Raw genomic sequence first — 16,972 nt, forward strand, 5'->3', positions numbered from 1 at the left:
TTAGAGAATGCACATTACCATTCGGGGGCCTTGGTGCTCTCTAAGCCTGGTTGTTTTTTTTGCAGATGTTTCATTATCCAAGCTAGGTAACATGATCAGAACATTCTGATGCCCTGTTGTTACCGGATGATGATGATGATGATGCACTGATGATGCTACCTCTTTTGGGTAATGAAACGCCTGCAAGAAAGCAACCAAACTCAGGGAGCACCAAGGATCCCTCATTTCAACCCTGAGCTACAAATATGCTCCTTTATTGGTACGTTACCATTCATCAGTAAACTTTAAAAGGAGGAAGGAAGTAATAAGAAGAAAAGGGTGCTGAGGAGATGCAGCAGACAAACCTAAGAAGATTTGTTTGCTCATCCGCTTAGATCAATGTGCAGAATATAAGGAACAAAGTGAGTCAACTTGAAAGCCCTAGGGTGAAAGATCTGATATGGGGGGAAATAAGGGGGACAAATATTTATTAGTATTACTGAAATCTGATTGGGTAGAACTCAAGGCAGGAATATAATCCTGGAAGTTTATAAAAAGGTCCAAAAGAAACAGACTCACTGAAAAGTGTATGCCTGTGTGTGTATGTGTGTGTGTGTAAGAATGATGACTCCTGTATGGGATTCATAATACAGGGATCCTCAATGTCATTCATTTAGTGACTGTTCAAAGTTACAACAGCATTGAAAAAAGTGACTTATGATCATTTTTCAGACCTACGACCTTTGCAGCATCCCCATGGTCACAACATTAAAATTCAGATGCTTGGCAACTGCTTAATATTTATGACGGTTGCAGTGTCCTGGGGTCAAGTGATCACTTTTTGCGACCTTCTGACAAGCAAAGTCAATGGGGAAGCCAGATTCACTTAAAAACCCTGTTACTAACTGCATCACACAACTGCAGTGATTCACTTACTAATTGTAGCAAGAAAAGTTGCAAAATGGGGCAAAAGTCATTTAACAATTATCTCGCTTAACAACAGAAATTTTGGGCTCAGTTTTGGTTGTAAGTTGAGGACTATCTGTAGTAGGATGAAAGCCCTGCAGAAAAACATCTTGATGAGTATTAAGGGAAAAGACACGGGAATGACACTGTTGTGAGTGTGTGCTACAGATTTCCCTACCAACCAGAAGGTACAGATGAAATCTTTGTAAACCAGATGGCTGAGGTATTCAGGAAACACACCACCATGGCAATGAGGAATTTCAACTACCCTGATATCATCTGGGATTTAAACTCTATGCAAGTAGACATACTTTCCAGATAATTTCATTATCCAAAAGGTGGAAGAAGAAATGAGGGGCTCAGCTGTACTGGACTTAACAGAAAAGAAATGGCTGAGGAAGTGGAAATTGTAGGAACCTTGGGAGTATGTAACCATGGGATCCTAGAATACACTAAACTGAGGCAGGGAAAACTGAAAATGATCAGGTTAGAGTTCCTGAGTTCAAAAGAGCTTGAAGGATTCCAAGGATGGAAACCCTGAAGAAAAAATAGTTCAGGACAGTTAAGATATTCTGGAAAGTGACTGTTCTGTACCAGCCTGGTACCGGCCCTGCAGAAAAGGCAGGGACAACCCCTTTTACAAGAAGGCAAGAGGCTGGAATTAAACCTGCCAAATTTATTAACATAAAAACATAAACAGAGCAAACAGAGCAAAGAGAGCAAACACGAACCATGAAACAGGAGCTATTCAAACGGTTGCCTTCAGCAAACCAGCCCTCCCACACATTCCCCTTTTAAACAGTTCAGGGCGTGGCTTCTCTCTGCCTCCTTCCGAGGTGCCCCATTGCCTTCCTCTGTTTACTCCTGATTGACTGCCTCCTGCGTCGGGCGTCCTTGAACAGGGCCAGCTGTGGGTCATCTTCATCCACGCTGTCAGGCTCACACAGCTGGGTCTGCGTTGTGACCAGGTGGGAGGGGCCTGGCTGAGGGCTCTGTGGAGCCTCAATATTATTCTCAGCAAGCTCTACAAAACACCCCCCTCCTCCTCCTCTGAATCGTCCGACCAAACTGCCGAACCCACAGGCTGACCCTGAATCACAACAGTCACTAAGGTGGAAAAAAGACGTGGCTGTTTTAAACAGTGGGTTCATTAAAATGATTGTTTAAGCCATCTTACCTTTCTTTTGGCTTAGGCAGGAAAAAGGCCTGGAAAAAGAAGGTCTGCTTTAATAAAGAGCAGAAAGGTGCTGTGTTCACACTCACCTGAGATCCAAAACACTATTCCAAATCACTTCAGTATTTGCAAAGCCCTACTATTATTATCTAAAACATCCTAAGGAATTTGGGAGTATTTCATCTCACACAAATGTGCTTGAACTTGGCACTGAACTTCTGAGGCTGCTCTATTTCCTCTATCTCCAAATATTGGCTTGGTGAAGGCATTCTAGCAAGCTTTCTGCTCGGTAGCTCATGGATCGTGGACAGCTCCTAAAAGGTTGGTCTATAGCTAGAATATTAGAAAGATAGTTGATCGGTCTGCTCTACCTCCTGCTATGGCTATGTATATTTTAAATGACCTGGTTATTGCCCCTGTTTGTTGGTTTGAATTATTTAACTGGTATATTGCATTTTTATCCTAGATGTTTTTTTTGTACTTTTATATTTTATACTTTTAATTGGAAGTTACAGTAGGGGTCTTGGGATCAAAAGGTGGAGTGAAATTCTCCCACGCGAACTAAATAATTTTTTAATTAGGGAAGAATTCATTGCAGAAACATCAATGCAAAATTAATAACTTATGACAAGGGTGTAGCAGAGGAAAAAATACATACAGAAAACCTAAAATTATGATACGCTGTTGTATTCCTTTGTTTTGTACCCGTCAATGGCAGAAGCTGAGGTCACTCTCATTAATTAGTCATGAACCTGGGCCAGGCACTTTCACTGAGCTGGAACACCTCATATCACAGGAAGTAAAATATTGGGAGGGTAGAGAAGTACCAGGTAAGCGGTCCTGGCCTTCTAGGAGGAAACCTAGGGCATAATGTAATAACTTATAAATTCCCTTTGTAAGCAAAAATATTTTCAACAGTTTTGTCAGTGTGTTAACAATTGAAATGCCACCTCTACCATGTAGAAAACTTGTCATTTCTAGATATCTGATGTCCTTTAGATGGTTCATATACAGCTTTCCATCAGTGCTTGATAAAGGACCATCTAATATTACTTTAAAAGGGACGCAGTGGCTCAGTGGGTTAGGACTCTGAGCTTGTCGATCAGAAGGTCGGCAGTTTGGCGGGTCGAATCCCGAGTGCCGCGTAACAGAGTGATCGCCTGTTACTCGTCCCAGCTTCTGCCAACCTAGCAGTTCGAAAGCACATAAAAATGCAAGTAGAAAAATAGGGACCACTCCGGTGGGAAGGTAACAGCGTTCCGTGCGCCTTTGGCGTCTAGTCATGCCGGCCACATGACCACGGAGACGTCCTCGGACAAGCGCTGGCTCTTCGGCTTTGAAACGGAGATGAGCACCGGCCCCTAGAGTCGGAAATGACTAGCACGTATGTGCAGGGGAACCTTTACCTTTACCTTTAATATTACTTTGATTCTGCCAAGTATTAGTCAGACAATTGTTCAATGTCATCTCCATTTTGTGATTTTACAGAAAAAAAAGTGCATAGAAAATGAAAGGTACTACAGGTGGTGTTCTTGGAGATGTTTTGAAGTTGTGAACACAGGCCCTGAGAGGTAGCTGTTGTTATCCAGAAAGTCCCATTAGCTTTCCGAAGCGCTACACCACAAATAATCAATTATGAGATCCTATGGTTGAAATTGAGTTATACAGAGAAGTGGTTTGACTGCTGCGGTATAACTTCCACGTTATGCAGCAATATCTCTGACCGACTCCATTGCCAACTTAGAGTTGGAGCTTCTAACACATCTAAGAGACTTTAATTTGCCCTTTTAAGTGTAAAGTCTGGAGTGGCTCATGAGTTCATAGCTACCAGAACAACCATGGACATAGCCCAAGTTATAGAGAGCTGAACACTTATGGATAGTCACATGATGGATCTGATTTTTATATCAGGGCAATTGCAATGTGATCTGAAGGTAGAGGATATTGCAATTAGATATATCTGGAATGCCAATTGACCTGTTTCCTAGACCAGCGATGGTGAACCTTTTAGAGACCAAGTGCCAAACTGCAACCCAAAACCCACTTATGTATCATCGGGTGCCGGGTGGGCGTGGGCCATTGGGTGGGTGTGGCCAATTGGCTGGGCGTGGCTGCAGTGGTAATGGCAGACTGGGTGGAACTAAAAAGTTCAATCAATCAATTCCAACTTTGTGAGATCTTTCTTTTTCCCGCGAGAAGTTGAAATTGATTGATTGATTGAACCTTTTTTTTTTGCACACAGCGGCGGAGGCCTAAAACAAAAAGGTTTTATAAAACCCAGCTGAAGGCCTAGGACCGGGGCGATGGCACACGTACCCACAGAGAGGGCTCTGCATGCCACCTGTGACATGCCTGCCATAGGTTCGCCACCACGGTCCTAGACTAAGAGTTCTTTCTCAGAGACATGCCTCAGTCACCTTGTAAGAGGATTATCACAATACATTGTGCAGAGATCACTTTTGAAACTACAATTGATCCAGAATGTGTCAATGTTCCTTTTAGAATAGTTGGAATAAATCAACCCTGCTGTCTCTTAAATAGTTCTTGAAGATTTTGGGTTTTTTCCCCTAGGTTCTGCCTTATGTGTGTTCAGCTGAATTGGATTATTTCTAATACAGATAATCCTTAGTTTAAAGCTGTTCAACCAGCTTCCCACGGAGCTTAGGACTGCCCCCGACCTTCGCTCATTTCGTAGGGACTTGAAAACTTGGTTTTTTGAGCTGTCTGGCCCAGACTGAGGGGTTTTAATTATTTAATTAATGGGGTTTTAGTTAAGTTCAGGAATTAATTTAATCTTAGTTTTAATCGATTTTAATTGTATGTGATGTATTTTAACTTTTAATTTTCCCTGTAAACCGCCCTGAGTCCTACGGGAATAGGGCGGTATATAAATTTAAATAATAAATAAATAAATAAATAAATAAATAAATAAATAAATAAATTTTGTGACCAAAGTTACCACAGCAGTGAAAAAAGTGACTTATGACTGTTTTTCACACTTGCAACATCCCCATGGTCACATGATCAAAATTCGGATGTTTGGCAACTGGTTTGTGTTTATGATGGTTGCCATGTCCTGGGGTCGCGTAATCCCCTTTTGCGAACTTCTGGCAAGGAAAGTCAATGGGGAAGCCAGATTTACGTAACAACCCTGTTACTAACTTAACGACTGCAGTGACTCACTTAACAACTGGGGCAAGTAAGGTCATAAAATGGGGCAAAATTCACTTAACAACTGTCTCACTTAGCCACAAAATTGTTGGGCTCAGTTGTAGTCGAGGACTACAACAACTTATGTATGTTGTGATAACGTCTACTCCTTGGCTATGGCCACCTTATTTTCAAATTGATATGGTATATTGGCTTTTGTTTTTAAAGTGTGTATCACCAAGAATCATTATGAGTTTGGTGGCCTTATAAATTGAAATTATATGTTATATAAATAAAACATAAATTGTGTGCTGCCAAGACTTATTTGAAATAAACACTTTTTCATTTCAAGATATTCGACAGAAATCATTTTATTTTACTCTGCATATTTGATGAATACATTCTATACTGTATTAATTAATAATGCTGTGTATTAGAACTCTGTTGACTTTGAAAATAATTTAGAATTTTTGGACCTCAGGTAAGGGTACCCCATCTTTATGATCTACTAAATACCCCATTTTTAAAGGCTTTCACATGAGCTTGAAAAAGATGCAATGGCTCTAAGAATTGCATTGACTGGTTTTCTTAAAAAAAAAGACGTCAAGGCAGCCTGAAAAAAGTCAGACTGCTCTAATGAAGAGCAGAAAGCTGCTGCATTAATATGAGGTCTGAACCTTTTCTTGTGAATTAGCATGCCCAGCCTTTCCCTATATTATTCAAAAATCTCAAATCAGAAAGGTGTTATAATAATCAGGATTTGACACATAAAGCTAAAGCATGCACCACTTTTAGTAACATGCAGTTCCTGGAAAAAAAATATTCTGCAAGAATTCAGTTGAAAACCACAGTGGGTTTTAAGATGAGATTCCAAGGATCTGAACTGTTAACGAGGACTTGCAAAGAAAATGATTTCAAAGAGAGAACAGCTGTTTAAAAATGGGAAATGGTTCCTCTAGAACATGGGTGTCAAACTCATCATGTCATGTGATGTGTCGCAACATATCGCGACTCTTTTTGCATTGCCGGCAACGGGTTGGGTGCGGCTTCGGTATGATGAAACTGGCCTGCTCTAGAACATTTGGAGAAGGAAAGTAGGAAATGAAATGCAGCTACTCTACAAGCAGTAAGATGAAATAAGCCACCTATAAAATAGATTCCTAATTTTATTAAAACTATTAAATTATGTGTAATTGGAGTCATAAAGGGCAGAATTGAGATTTATGAAGACATAATAATGTTCCTATACAATGAAATTACGATCACAGTCTGACCTTGGCTGTGAACATTCTCAGAACAGATGGCCAGAAGTGGTGTCCACTCACTTCCGATGGTCTGTTCTGGGCCTGGCAAAAAAGGGCTAGGGCATCAGCTGGTTCACCTAAGTTAACCAAAAATTAGCTACCAGTTCTACCAAACTGGTGTGAACCGGCTGAATCCCACCACTGGTGTTGCCACAAAGAAGAGGGAGTCAAGCTATTTTCCAAAGCACCTGAAGGCAGGACAAGAAGCAACGGATGGAAACTAACCAAGGAGAGAAGCAACCTAGAACTAAGGAGAAATTTCCTCACAGTTAGAACAATTAACCAGTGGAACAACCTGCCTCCAGAAGCTGTGAATGCTCCAACACTGAAAGTTTTTAAGAAGAGACTGGACAGCCATTTGTCCGAAATGGTATAGGGTTTACTGCCTGAGCAGGGGGGTGGACTAGATGACCTCCAAGGTCCCTTCCAATGCTATTATTGTTGTTATTGCTGTTATTATTATATCTACATATGCTGATGGAAAAGGAAAATTACTACATTGAAAGAAAAAATAAGAATATTTTTAATCAGCATCTTGAACTGTTAATGAAAAAAGAGAAATAAATCGATATGGGATATTGGATAAAATCAAAGGCTTAGTTTAAACCAGTTCTGTGAACCCTATGAGGTTTACATTTGGATGCTTTTGCATCTACCAAATTAAAATCCACCTACCATCAATTAAATTATTTTGTGTGAGAGAGACTGCCAAACATAAATTAAGAATAAACTTAATCTTGTACTAGATTTTAAAATAATTAATTGTACTGTTATTCTTTTGAATAAGTCATCACGCATAAGTTACCCCCAAACCTGTTTTACACAGAAGCAGAAGGTATGCCGCAAATACGAGCATTTAACAAAATTGTTTCTTGCAGATTTTCAGAGAAATAAGGCCTTACTATAAAGACAGACATCTTCTAGAAATGTCAAAAGGTGACTTCTATCACCTCCAGCCAGCAAGGGCTAAGCCCCTTGGAGGAAGAGGAGGAAGATTGTAATCCCTAAAATAACTGAAAGGAACTAAATTGGTAAAGATGGATCCAGTAGACATGGCTGTGTTTATTTAAATATGAAAATACTGGGATTCATGCTAGGATGAATGTTCATTGGTTTCGGAGGAGATGGATAAATTATATTCAAAACAAATATGGGACTAAAAAGTACCATTTAGCCTATGAGTAGATTTTAGTGGGATATTGTTATTGGTACGTTGTTTGTAGTTATGTTAAAAGAGAGTTAAAGCGCATTATGAATTTGGTTAATTGTATATTATGCATAATTTTTATTTAGAATATGATTAAATGCAAGTAGAAAAATAGGGACCACTACGGTGGTAAGGTAACAGCGTTCCGTGCGCCTTTGGCGTCTAGTCATGCTGGCCACATGACCACGGAGACGTCCTCGGACAAGCGCTGGCTCTTCGGCTTTGAAACGGAGATGAGCACCAGCCTCTAGAGTTGGAAACAACTAGCACATATGTGCGGGGGAACCTTTACCTTTACCTATTGTAACTATAATCCTGTATTTAGCTCTGGGAAGTGGGGGGGGGAAGTGGGGGGGTTTGGGGTGGGAGGGATTTGGGGATATATTGTAAAATTTTGTTTTTGTAAAACTCTTTAATAAAAAAAAACAATGTTCATTGGTTTGGAACCCAACCATAAACTTTTTTCAGTCTCTTTGCTTTATAAGATATATTTTCAGTTCCTCTGTGTAAGTGTAATTGCAACTAGATGGAAGGCTTTGTTAGAACCAAATGCATAAACAAAACTTCCTCCTTTATTCTTCTCAGCTGTATCTGTGAGCTGTGGCATGTATCTGTTTATTAACCAAGTCATTTGTATCCAAGGTTATTATTATATTATAAAGTATTCATACTGAGTATAAAGAAAGTCAAAGCAACTGACCTTGAAGGAGTTGCAGGAGGAGCCCGAATTCCTCTTCCTCGAATACTTCGCCCACGAGGTGAGTCCTCTGAACCATTTAAATATGACAATTCCCTCAATTGCTCTTGACGGATTTCATCATTATAGTCCTGGGGAGAAGGGAGCAATAGAACATCTGTCATCTTTACTGCTGAAGGTCCATTCCTCCTCCCAGATTAGATAATTTTAAGTTTAAGATAATTTCCAGAAAACTTAAATGACTTCATTGCTTGGGATCGTGGTTGTTTTTTTTAAAGCAAATAATGTTTAACTCACATTATGCAGATAAGCAAAAAAATATGCAAAAATGGTTTATTGCCACCAAACTAAGCAATGGATGCAGTTAAAAATATAATCATGTTCATGTTGGTTGCAGAGCTATGCAGAAATAGACTTGACGGAATCAGCCCTAAGTTAGTTAGATTGTAGATTTTAGAGTTTTTCAAGAGTCAAGATTCTATTTGAAACAAAGTAAGCAGTGCATACAGAGAATGGCTTGTTTCCATCTCCTTAATAGCAAGTCTTCTTTGGGTCATGTGACCAAGAAGGGGAGGGACTTAAGAATGGAACAATTGGCAATATTTTGAGTCACTGTCCAATTGCCTTACTGGGATGTAATGAGGATTTTTTTTATTAAAAAAAATTCCATACTATCTGGCCAGATGCAGCCCACTTGTGAATTTATTTTTTTCTTCAATGGTTTGTTTCACCACACCAAACTGACTGCCTTCAGTTCTGTTTGTGGAGAGCTATCTTGTTAGTGAACTGACAGAATTCCAAATTCCCTTAAAAATTATTTTAAGATTCCACTCGATTAGAAAGAATGAAAAGAATCATTTATGTTCTATAATAGGAAAACAACCAAATGCCTACCTCTGATTCATTGTTTAGCTGAATGAAAAAAGCAGAAATACACCACAGCTTTGTAATGCAAACATTACCCTTTGATGTATTTCCATGTGATGTCAATGCAAGTATGTAAGGGCAGAACTTGCATGGTGACATCATGATGCATATGTTGTCATTTTTGTGCCATTGTGTCTAGCTGTACTTAGGGTGCCAAGTGGGTGGGCATGTGTAACTGTTATCTAGCTTGGATCCTTTACAGAAAACCTCCCCTCATCAGTAGCTTAATTTAGTTGCCCTGGTTGGGCAAAGTAGATTTGCAAAGTTAGACTTCTGGGAAAAAAAGTTAGAAGAACTCCACTGACCAGCTCTTCAATGGAAGTGCAGCTTTGCTGCCTGTGACCACTGGAGTTTTCCAGAGTGGGGGACAAGCCTGATCTCTCCTGGACAGGAGCCCCTCTTAAATGGCAGAATTGAGTTGCATCTGGGTTGTGACTTGATGGCAATACTTGATGTTAGAGAGCATCGGTGCGATGCCATGCCACAGAGATAACCAGACTACTGACAATGAATCTGGCATGGTGCAAGTGGAACTTGTAGCCTTGCCAACATGCCCACCCCATCTATTTGTCACTGTAAAATTGATTTACAATTATTTGAATGCCACCTACTAGACCGACTATAGACAGCATACAAAATCAATTAAAAGTACAGCAGCCATAAAATCCAGTATTAAACATCCTTACTTTTAAAGGAAAGCAAGCAAATTGACCAGTGCTTGCACGATTAGCCTGAAATTCATTTGTGCCTTGTTCAGACTTAAACTTGCCTCAACTGTGCAGAATTTAGAGCTGTTTTGCTGTAATCTGCACCATATAAAGCTCACAACTTTGACTCATCTCCTATTACGATGAAATTCTCACAACACTGATTCCATGCATCTTTGAGATTTTAAAATGGCATTGTTAATTGTAAAACATTAGAAATCTAAGTGACATGCAATGCAGCCTATCAAATAAATCTCAGTGCACACTTAATAGTTCTTCACAATCGTGAAGCAGAATATCGACTGTTTCTTCTGATAAAATAATTCAGTTTGGTCTCCATCAAGAAAGTGTGTAGCAGTTCTGTAATATGCAAGCATCCCTCTATTGATTCTAAAAGCTTATTGGAAAGATTAATGCATTTCTTGGCTTCATTTAGCTGCTGAAACAATACACTTATTAGCCTTCTGTGCTGAAAATCATAAAAAAACATGTTAAATGACATGTCTTGTTTCTGTCCAAATGATACAAATAATTATGTACAAAGCAAATGGTAGTTTTCAGAGCAGCACTTTTTGATTGCAGCTTTGAAAATCATAATAATCATTCATTTGCTGCTGCTGAGGTTTACTAGGAGAAATTGGCATATTCAGTAGTAAACCTAAGTTAAACAAATAGAGGAAAAATATGTATCGTTCTGATTGCCATTCAAAATAATTATAAACAAGACACGTTTACTAAATGATGAGCTCCAAGATATTCTATTAAAAAGACACCCCAACCAGGTTTTTTTTGGTTGATAGCATTTGCATATTCAGATGGAATTCTTCCTTTGGGCTGTAACTTCCCATTATTATTGTTCCTCAGAATTAGAAAGAATCTCATTCTTTGGATTTATTTTCTCTCATGATGCCCCAGTAATGATGGCAATGATGTTCCTAAGTCAATATATTTTATTGTTAGCTTTTATATTAATATCTTCTGTTCGTTGTTAGATTATTTTGTTTATGTTGTACGCTGCTGAGTCAAATTGTTTGAGTTGCATGGCCTTATAGCTTTTTAAATAAATAAATAAATAACAGAATTTTAATTGCACAGTACTGTTAGGTGCATCCTAAGAACCAAGCTGCACAAAAATGTCTTCATGTGCTACTTTCCTATTGCCATCACTACAGGAAATACTCTCAGTTTTTCTGCTTTGTGATATAAAGCATCTGATATAAGAGTAATAGTATTCCATTCCTGGAATTGTGAAGCAATCAATTCATAAGTTTATCTTATTTCAGAAAGATAATTCATTGATAAATGGATGTATAGTCTGCATCTGGCTATGAAACTTCACCAAAAGTGAAGGAAAAAAATAGATATAGGGAACATCCAGGGCCATATATTCAGGCTGTCTTTGACCACAACTAGGGCCAGAATTTCTGTTGCTAAGTGAGTCATACCCAATTTCACAACTTCTTTTGCTATGGCTGTTAAGCAAATCACTGCAGTTGTTAAGTGAAACATGCAATTGTTAAGTGAATCCAGCATCCCACATTGACTTTGCTTGTTGGAAGATGGCTGGGAAGGTCTCAAATGGCAATCACATGATCCCAGGATTCTGTAACCATTATAAGTATCTGCCGGTTGCCAAGCTCCTGAAATTCAATCACCTAACCATGTGGATGCTATGACAGCTGTAAGTATGAGAACTGGTTGTAAGTTACTCTTCTCAGTGCTATTGTAACTTTGAATGGTCACTAAATGAATGGTTGTGAGTCAAGGACTACAAGTAGTATTTTGGAGATCTAGAACCAATCCCTCTGGTCCTGATCCAAACCTGAGTTTCAACCACTGGTCCTTGGGGATACAAGAAATAAAATCCCTCAGTCTCTGAGGTAGAAAGCCAAAAGCAGAGACATAACAACAACAACAACAACAACTTTATTGTCACTTTGAATGTACACCAATCGGCATACATCAAAATGAAATTTTGTTGCATGCAGCTCTCAAAGGGCCACCACCTCCAATATACACTCCTTGTTCGTGGCCAGCTCAATTTTCTGAATGTCCATTTTACTCTGTAAGGAGCAAACAATGGCAAACAGGACAGATGGAAACAGAGCTCCATGTGGATTAGCCCTCAAATTAGCTTGTATTCCTGCAGGATGACAACCTCACCTCCTTTTCTTTTTCTGATCCTGACTCTTCCACCTTTTCCTTAAAGGGGCCTTGCTCCTTTTCACCCCTGGAGCACGCTGCCAGGCCTCCAACTCCTCCTAAAGCCTCTCTCCCTTCCTCTGGGCTTGCCGACAGCCTCCTCCAGTTCCTTTGCTCCATAAACCCTGGGACTTCTCCTCCTCTGCCTCCACCGGAAACAGCCCTGATTTGCAATAGAATCCATCGCTGGGCCAGCGGTCAGATCTTGCTGCCGGTCTATTCAAGGGGAGCAGCAGCCTTGTCTCATGTCATCTAAGTGCACAAGTCAGGACTGTTTGCTAAGAATGCACTCATATATTTAGTATAACTCTTTTGATGCCCCAGCACTAAGTGGTTTGACTTTTGGCTTCCCTCATGAATGCCTTCTTGAAAAAAATTAACCTAATTATCCCTTTTTGCTTTCTCGCTGAATATTGGCTACCAGTAAGAGCCTCTGTTCCTATGAACTTTGATTGCTTTTGCCTTACAAGTCCCCTCGCTATTATTTGTTAACACTGATTCGGTATCTTATTATCTTTGTTTTATGAGCCAAGGCGATATATTGATTTGTTGCATATAAGAACCAACCATTTTGCTATTTAGGGGCACAGAATAGGTCAGAAGAAATATCAAGTCTGATGGAAAGAGGTCCATTATGGAAATGGATGTCAAGACTTGTTTCTCTTGTATATTTTGGAAAATTAGTCATAAAGTGCAATGTCTCATCCCTTAAAAAAAAGATTTTGAAAAAGACTGATGGACCAGCTTTTCATGAGAAAACTTGATACAGTAACATCGCTTCCTAAAATCCAGGAGAAGATGGTGCTTCTGCCCATTTTCAAAACAATTTGGTCTCATGGGTTTCAGAGAATTTTGAGCCATGACGGAATTTCTGCTCAATTTTTTTTTATTTATTTTAATTCCATTTATATCCCGCACTTCTCCGAAGACTCAGGGCAGCTTACAAGCTTAGCAGTAGCCTTCATTCTATGTATATGCCTGCTTATTAGGGCTTTCATACACCCCCCAAGCAGCATTATTACAAAGTCAGCTTAATTGCCCCCAACAATCTGGGTCCTCATTTTACCTACCTCGGAAGGATGGAAGGCTGAGTCAACCTTGAGCCTGGTGGGATGCGAACCTGCACTAATTGCAGGCAGCTGGTGTTACTTAAGGAGGCATTAGCCCACTGCTCCACCAAGGCTCTTATCATACAGAATTATCATACAGAACCTGGCAGCTGAGTCCCTTTTAATTCCCCAAATCTTCAAAAACACTTGGGAGGTGATTGCTGATTGTCTTCACTTTTGCTGACTGACATGCTGAGAAGAAGAAGTCAGAACAACTCTTTCCCCCAAGCTGCTCTAAGCTGTGCAGTGATTAAAAAACAAAAAAACCCAAAAACACCTTATTCTAATCTTATCACCTGGCATCCTAGTAGAGCCCACTCATCCCATGCTGAAGAGAAATAGGAAGCTGACAAATATATATATATATATATATATATATATATATATATATATATATATATATATATATATATATATATATATATAACTTCTGCTCAGTTTGTCTGAGCAGTGGTCCAAAGATAGGAAGCTTTCTCAGAGGATATGATGCCCAGGAGCCAGGAAGTAGGGTGGAACAGGCATATATGCATATATTTCCATTCTGAAAGCCCAAAGATGCTTCTGTGAATCCTATGAAAATAGTACATGTGAATTTCCCAGAGAATTGAATTTCTGAGAAGAAAAAAGAAGAGAGAATTACACCAACACAGTGGAATATTTGGCCGACTGTTTGGTTTAGTGTACACATAATTATATATACAGACATATAGTCAGAGGGCATACTTATAAGAAGCAAAGATAGTTTTTTATTTATACAATATCACCATCAAAGGCAGGAGTTACCGCACCCAGGTTTTTCATATCTCTTAAGTGATCCATACAAGGCAGATTTCAATATTATTCAACTAAAACTGTTATCTTGGCCATGCTAGTGAGAGCTGCTGAGAACTGTAGTTCAACAGTATCTTAAGGATGAAAGATTCCCCTTTCCTTTCCTGGACGGTAATATCAGCTCATTGCTCCACATGGCCAGGAAGAAGACAGGGGAATATAGTCAGCTGACATGCAAACAGCCAGTTTGGTTTAGTGGTGGAGGCACCAGGCTAGAAAGCATGAAATCAAATCCTGCCTTAGCCATAAAAGCCAGCTGGGTGGCCTTGGGCCAGTCATTCTCTCTCAACCCAACTCACCTCACAGGATTGTTGTTGCGGGGACAATAGGAAGGAGAAGGAAGGACTATTGTGTGTGTTTGCTGCCTTATTTGTAAAAAATAATAAAGGCAGGGCACAAATAAATAAATAGATGTAAGACACTAAAAACATTTTGAAAATTCTAGCTAAGGAAGAGCAAGAATGAAAAAGGTCAAATAACAAACTGGAAGCAAGGATGACTTTTTATTTGACAGGAACGAGAGATATAATTGAGTATTTTTGTAATATAATGTAATCCAAAACTTCACCCAGAACTAATGAAGCAAACACTGACATTTTGATGTAATCCAAGGGGGAAAAAATAATAAAAAGAGTGAACTAATGCATTCCTTTTTAAATTGTTATATTAAGACTGTAACTGAAAAATGAAGGAAAAAACCAAGGTGATTAAATAACACTGCTAATTTTAAAATAACCATCCTATTAAAAGATTAAAAAACCCCTCTCCTTTAGATCTATTAAAGCAATTAACTTGTACCCAGTAGGCCTGGATGCAGTTTTGGCATTTGTAACTTTGGTAGTAAACAAAACTTTTCTAATTAAAATCTTATTATTACTGTGTAGCAATTTTCCTGAATGCCCAATAATCTCTAATTTGACAATTATGTACAGTCACATCATATGATTGAAGAATTATTTTTCAAATTGTTTATGACTAGCAGGGAAGATGCACACACACACACACACACACACACACACACACACACAGAGAGAGAGAGAGAGAGAGAGGGGGAGGGAGGGAGGGAGGGAGGGAGGATAAGATAGATATCTGAGAGGTACCATTTCCAATTGTTTTATAGCTCTTTTCTAAATTCTACCTATTTTTTTCCATCATTAGATATCACCTATATGTTATAAAACCATCTTCCATAAAAATGAACAAAGGACAGTTTCTGGCTTTGGCATTCCTTTGAATCCTTTAAATCCAACACTGCCATGATTATCAAGACATGGAAATAACTGCCTTGACTCTTAAGGAGAGAATCTTTTCTATGTCTTTGAACTGTAACAACCGTGGAACAACTGTAGCTGTAACAGCGTTCTTGTTGTCGTGAAAATAGGAGAAGGAAGGTACGTGGGATAGGTTCCCCACCTTGAGTTATTTGTAAAAACAATAAAGGCAGGAAAGAAATAAAGAAACTAAACCAGGACCATCTACATTAAGACTGAACAGCCCTCTCTCAAAAGAGAGGGAAGGACCCAACCCCACCTCTCTCCTGTGGACTCCTTTCAGCAGTTCCAAGACGGTGCCACCCCATTTGCACTATTCGACTGAGTCTGAGGACACAGATAAAGCCCGGAGTGGCCTCAACGACTCCCAGAAAGAGTGCTAATGGCCAGACGACTGCAAGGAACATAAATCCTTCCATCCTCCACCATTCAATCAGAACGGAAGAAACTTCTTGAATGGAAAGTGAAACGTCTTCAAGGAAAAAACAAAGTCCAGTTTTTTGCCTTTTGAAAAAGCCTCTTTAGGACAACCCTAACCTTGGATGACTGAGAATCTCCACAGATAAACTAAATCAAACTTTTTTATTTCCTTAGGTTGCTTTACGAAACTGACCCGTTCTTTTTCTTAGCCGTGGCTTGCAGGTTTGTGTATGTCAAATGAAGTCTCTAGGTCTCCCTTTGCTCTTATATCTGTCACCCACAATGTTACCCCCCCTTTTTTACTTTTTCTTAAACTCTTAGTATTGTTTCTTCTTCTCAACAGTTCTTTGGGAGATACTTCCCCTTTCTTGAGAAGTTCACCAGTTCTTTGGCTTGTCTAATGGCTCCATTTGTGTTAGAACTCTTTGATCCCTTCCTCTGCTCTCTTTCCATAGACCTATTTACGTATCTCTTTCCTACATCCTGCTAATTACAAGCTCTGGCCACTCATTCCAGGATCCCCATTATTTCATTGATTCTCCTGACAATTCATTACTAATATGCACCGGCTTTATTAATTTCTCAGACTTTACTGCAACCCTCTGGGTTACTTAATTACAAAGTTAAAACAAATGATATAAAAGTCACTGCATAAAAAGCAATTCTAGGAGAATAAAAATACAATCCAGACTTTTATTCATCAGAGTGAATGATTATTAAACTGAATGTAAGCCACAACGTTAAGATGTATCACTATGGTCTGATGGTTAACTGTATAAAGAGTAATAAATGTGCTAGCCCTTTTAAATAGAAATAGCACATGAAAAACTCGACAGCCTTTCTGGAAACTCTTAAATAAAGCATCTCTCAGATCTTGAGACTTAATGGCTTGAGAATATGCTATGCCTGTGTATATTTTATGCTTTGTAATTTGTGGATGCAATCATATGCTAAGGCTGTTGGCTCCGCATATAGTTCTGGTTAGTGTTTATAGCACATTGCACTATGGAGGATTAGGGGAAAGTGAT

At 39.2% G+C, this 16,972-nt stretch overlaps 1 protein-coding gene across 1 annotated transcript in view; it reads right to left on the reverse strand.

The window, feature by feature from the left end:
* KHDRBS2 (KH RNA binding domain containing, signal transduction associated 2) overlaps positions 1 to 16,972 on the reverse strand; it is a gene marked incomplete at both ends in the record, with an annotated part of 414,972 nt that overhangs the window by 126,215 nt on the left and 271,785 nt on the right. The window contains one exon of the mRNA XM_083351280.1: positions 8,481 to 8,608. Within this exon, the coding sequence (XP_083207406.1) occupies positions 8,481 to 8,608 (128 nt within the window). The remainder of the gene's footprint in view (positions 1 to 8,480; positions 8,609 to 16,972) is intronic.

This window comes from Vipera ursinii, assembly GCF_947247035.1.
Source record: "Vipera ursinii genome assembly, chromosome: 1".
Lineage (NCBI taxonomy): Eukaryota > Metazoa > Chordata > Lepidosauria > Squamata > Viperidae > Vipera > Vipera ursinii.